This window comes from Panthera leo, chromosome D4, assembly GCF_018350215.1.
Source record: "Panthera leo isolate Ple1 chromosome D4, P.leo_Ple1_pat1.1, whole genome shotgun sequence".
NCBI classification, from domain to species: Eukaryota; Metazoa; Chordata; class Mammalia; order Carnivora; family Felidae; genus Panthera; species Panthera leo.
Genome location: NC_056691.1, coordinates 48,047,075 through 48,051,364, shown reverse-complemented (window position 1 = coordinate 48,051,364; position 4,290 = coordinate 48,047,075). Strand labels below are relative to the sequence as shown.

At 38.8% G+C, this 4,290-nt stretch overlaps 1 protein-coding gene across 3 annotated transcripts; it reads left to right on the top strand.

Moving 5' to 3' along the window:
* The first annotated feature begins 332 nt into the window (after positions 1 to 332).
* On the top strand, positions 333 to 3,183 carry IZUMO3 (IZUMO family member 3). Of its 3 annotated transcripts, none has more exons than XM_042912795.1 (7): positions 333 to 773; positions 910 to 984; positions 1,134 to 1,223; positions 1,439 to 1,456; positions 1,923 to 2,003; positions 2,361 to 2,434; positions 2,770 to 3,183. In XM_042912795.1, the coding sequence occupies exons 1-7, from the start codon at positions 542 to 544 to the stop codon at positions 2,848 to 2,850; spliced, it is 651 nt and encodes a 216-aa protein (XP_042768729.1). In that variant the 5' UTR covers positions 333 to 541; the 3' UTR covers positions 2,851 to 3,183. The 3 variants fall into 3 exon arrangements, with proteins under 3 accessions (XP_042768729.1, XP_042768728.1, XP_042768730.1); XM_042912794.1 differs by having other exon boundaries at positions 2,361 to 2,451; XM_042912796.1 differs by lacking the exon at positions 1,134 to 1,223 and having other exon boundaries at positions 2,361 to 2,451.
* The last annotated feature ends 1,107 nt before the right edge of the window (positions 3,184 to 4,290 follow it).

The window sequence follows — 4,290 nt, the reverse complement described above, 5'->3', positions numbered from 1 at the left end:
CATCAATTACATCTGGACATCTATTGCTAATTTTCAACAATACTTCTACCATTAGGGACTGAGACCCCAAGCAATTCAATATTCCAGGGCTTTATTACCTCCTCTATAGAAGTAGAATTTTGGTTAAGCAGCTCTAAGGTCCTATGAGATCTCTTTCTTGAGACACCACTCCCATGATCAGGAGGGATGTGGGAATTTACTGAGGACACAAGAATAGGAGAAACCTGAAGAAAAACCTTTTCTGAGATATATCTCTGCACGGAACTCTGCTTGTGTGAGCTCAAGATTTCTCTCTCTGTGTTCTATGCTCAGAACTCAGGTATCTCCTTCCCAACTGGCAGTTCTCCCTCTCTGGCATGAAGGATAAATGTCAGAAAACAACTGAAGATCCTTAAGCAAATGAGATTGCCTAGAAGTGGGATGGAAATGGAGGGGAAGGTGGAGTCAGACTATCCAGGACAAGGCTCTTATTCCTGGATTTTTGAAGAAAAGGGAACTAGGTGAACTAGTTGCCAGGACAACCATCTGTTGGGGGAAGGAAATGGGAGACCTGTGGTTGCTCCTACTCTTGCCCCTGTCCTTGGCAGCCTTCCATGGGGTCAAAGCCTGCTTGGAATGTGACCCCAAATTCAAAGAGGATATTAGGTCCTTGATAACAAAGCTGGTACCCTCAGAAGTCCCTGGCCGAACTCATCTGCTTGAATGGCAGATTAAGGAGATGATCCATTTAAGCTTCAAGGTCTCCCACGGGGACAAGATGCTTCGGGTGTTGGGTGAGGGAAGCTTGAGTCACTCAGAGTTTTGTGGGTTAAAAGGAAAAGGGAGGCACGGAAGAGTGCACGTGGGTCCACATAAGTTTTTCCATGGATGTAATTATTCCTCTGTATGTATCTTTAACCCCCTCTCTAGCTGTTCATAAGGCTGTCAAGTTGAGAATATGGCTGAAGAATGAACTTTATAAACTGGGCAATGAAACATGGAAAGGTGAGGGATTGTTTCAATGTTAAAAGATTGTACTGCCCAAGCAAGTATAGGCAAAGTTCATTGGGAAAAACAAGGCAAAAACAATTGGGATTAAATTCTGAAGGGAAGAACCACCCCTAGTTTCTGATGTCCCTTCCACCTCCTCTTAGGTGCCTTTATCTTTCAAGGCAAGCTTCTCGATGTCCGCCAAAACCTGGAATCGAAACTGAAAGAGATATTAAAGAACTTCTCTGAAGTTGGTAATAAAAGATGTCTATCTAACAACAGTGAACTTATGTGAAAGTAATAGGAAATGAGGGTGAGAGGAGGAAGGTAGTTTCATATTAGAGTTATTTAGAATGGATGGAGGGGTGGCTGGAACCTCATTTTGTAACCAAATAAAGACTATTGGGTATAAATATGGCAAACTCTACGTTGATCATAAGCTCACTAGAACTTTCTAATTCTCTTTTAGCTTGTTCTGAAGATTGTGGTGAGTACAGTACATGGGACACCTTAAGGATTCAACCTCTATTTCCCCATCTCATTTGTTCTATATGGCCATATCTTTCCCACCTGTCACACTCAGAACTCACTTCCTAGAGATTTGATTGTGGGGGTGGGAATGTCAACAGTATCTGACAACAAAATGTGTCTCAAATCTCAAACACACAGATTTTGGAGGTGCTCAGAGGCCTTCCAAAGTATGGTTTATAACCCATAGGGCCAATATAAGCTGAGGCATCATTTTTCCCACTTCTTCCCCAGAGATCTGACTTAAGTTTTGGAAGCTTTTGACTCATCAAGAAACTTGATTACTAGGGAAAGAAAGAATTCACAGCAATGTAAACTTAAGAGTCCTGGAAATGCCTGAGATTTAATCCATCAGACTTGATGTATGAAATAAGAAAACTCCATGCCATGGCCCCCCCTTCTGTTAAATTTCTTCTCTTTATCAGTTGTGACTGAAGGTCCTATCTTGGATTGTTGGACCTGTCTTCGCATCACCACCCAATGCTTCAGAGGAGAGTATTGTGGAGGTAACAAAGATAGTGGTGTGGCATTTTGAGGGACCAGGTATCACAGCTGTTTATTGATTTATTTTACAAATATTTGGTGAGCACCTTCTAGGCACATCATGCTAATGTTACAAATCAGAGCTAAAATATTGGGCAAAATTTGTACCAGTATGAATAAATTACTGGGCACCAGATCAATTGAAGGGCTGAGAAATGAAAAGGTTGGATTAAATGAAGATAGAGAGAAAACAGCAATAGAAGTAGTGGACAAAGCAAATTATTTGAGGTTAGTAAGAGTCATCTATTATGGATCAAGTTCTCAAGTTAGTATTTTTCTTCTCCCCAACCCACTTTCTTTTTTTCCCTTTCTCCCTCCAGAAGAGGATTCAAGGACAGCTGAGAATCGAGAGATTGGACTATTTCTGATATTGCTAACAGAAGTTGTGATATTGGGAAGTGCTTGGTTACTGTGAGTTTTTCTCCCTCGAAGTCAAGCATTCCTTTGGCAAAGAGACTGCCCAATCCTCCCCCTCCTTACAAAGGCAATAAGGAGAAAAAAAGTCATTTCAAATTTGGGATAGAATACCAACAGGGATAAAATGGATAGAAGTCTATGGGATAAAAACTGGAACATAGGAAATGGAGGAGGTACAATAAAGTATGAGGCAAACTTCTAGAGCACTATACGGAAACACACACACACACACACACACACACACACACACATAATTATCTTAAAGAGTTGGCCTGCTAATATTGAAATCAGGATTATGTTTCTCTACTCTAGATTCCATATCTGTGTGTCTCATTGGAGGAAAATGAAGGCAATACGAAGGTCATTAAAGAAATATTTGGAGAAGAAACTTGAAGAATTAATAGGGATGACAGATTAGAAAGAGAAGGATGATTCTGGAATCAGAAAATACATAAACACAGACGGGAGGTCTTTCACAATTCTGTTAAGTGTTGACTCAGAAAAATCAGAATTAAGCTCTTTTGTGGTCATAAAGTCATATTTTTTAAAACTGAAATCGAACTTAAAGTTTCTCTAGTCAAGATCCTTATGGTATCCTGAGGCAATGGAAGCAATGAGAGGGCAAATGATATACCCAGAGTTGTACAGAATGTAATGCTGATATGTTGCAATGTACATAAAGATGATACACTCCATTGATAATAAATAATGATTGGTAACTCTCAATGACTGCCATTAGAATATTTCAATTTCTAAGGCTGCTTCTTATTTCTATCTTTTCATTTTGTTACTATTTCCATATTTATCCTTCAGTTCAATGTGAACAATTTCTTTGATAATACATAACATTACCTCTTAATCATGGCATCGCACACACCCAAAATATTAGTTCTAAGTAGTTGAGGATTACCTTGTTTTCCTCTAAATCTATGTTCCATGACTTAATTACATATTATGTTCCTTTGAGTTGTTTCTATTGAATACTTTTTATATAGATGGCATCCTAGTAAGTGCTTTATGTTTGTTATCTAACTGAATTCTCACAATAATCTTAAGACTTGGATGAAGTGGATACTTTTTTTTTTTTTTTTTTTTTTTTTATTTTTTTGGGACAGAGAGAGACAGAGCATGAACAGGGGAGGGGCAGAGAGAGAGGCAGACACAGAATTGGAAACAGGCTCCAGGCTCCGAGCCATCAGCCCAGAGCCTGACGCGGGGCTCGAACTCACAGACCGCGAGATCGTGACCTGGCTGAAGTCGGACGCTTAACCGACTGCGCCACCCAGGCGCCCCAAGTGGATACTTTTAATACAAGTACAAACACCAATACTGACATAGGAAGAAAAAAATAACCACAAATTGATAATGTTAAAGAAATTTAAATGGTGTAAGCACAACTATTGGGGGAAAAAAGTCATGGTTAAGGAAAAGCCTAGAATGAAATACAACATAGTGACTTTGGTGTTAACCTGGAATGAGAAACTATGATACTTTCCCAAATTAAGTGTCAGGTCCTTGGTTATATCCTTTTCTAAAGTAGGAAATACAGGAGGACAAGTAAATTTGATGGAAAAGGCCCAAGTGCAGTTTTGAAAATACTAAGTATTAATTCTGTTACACTATCAAAAATAGATATCTGTTCTGTGTTTGGATTTACATATATTAATATAGCAAGAAGATCAAAGCTAATGAAATGTATTTCAAAGCACTGGAACAAAGTCAGTAGTGAACCAGAAAATATGACTGAGATCATTCAGGTATAAATTAGAAAAGTAGTGATGAAGACCAATGATAGAATACTATAAATCCCCACATGATGGTAAAATTAAAATA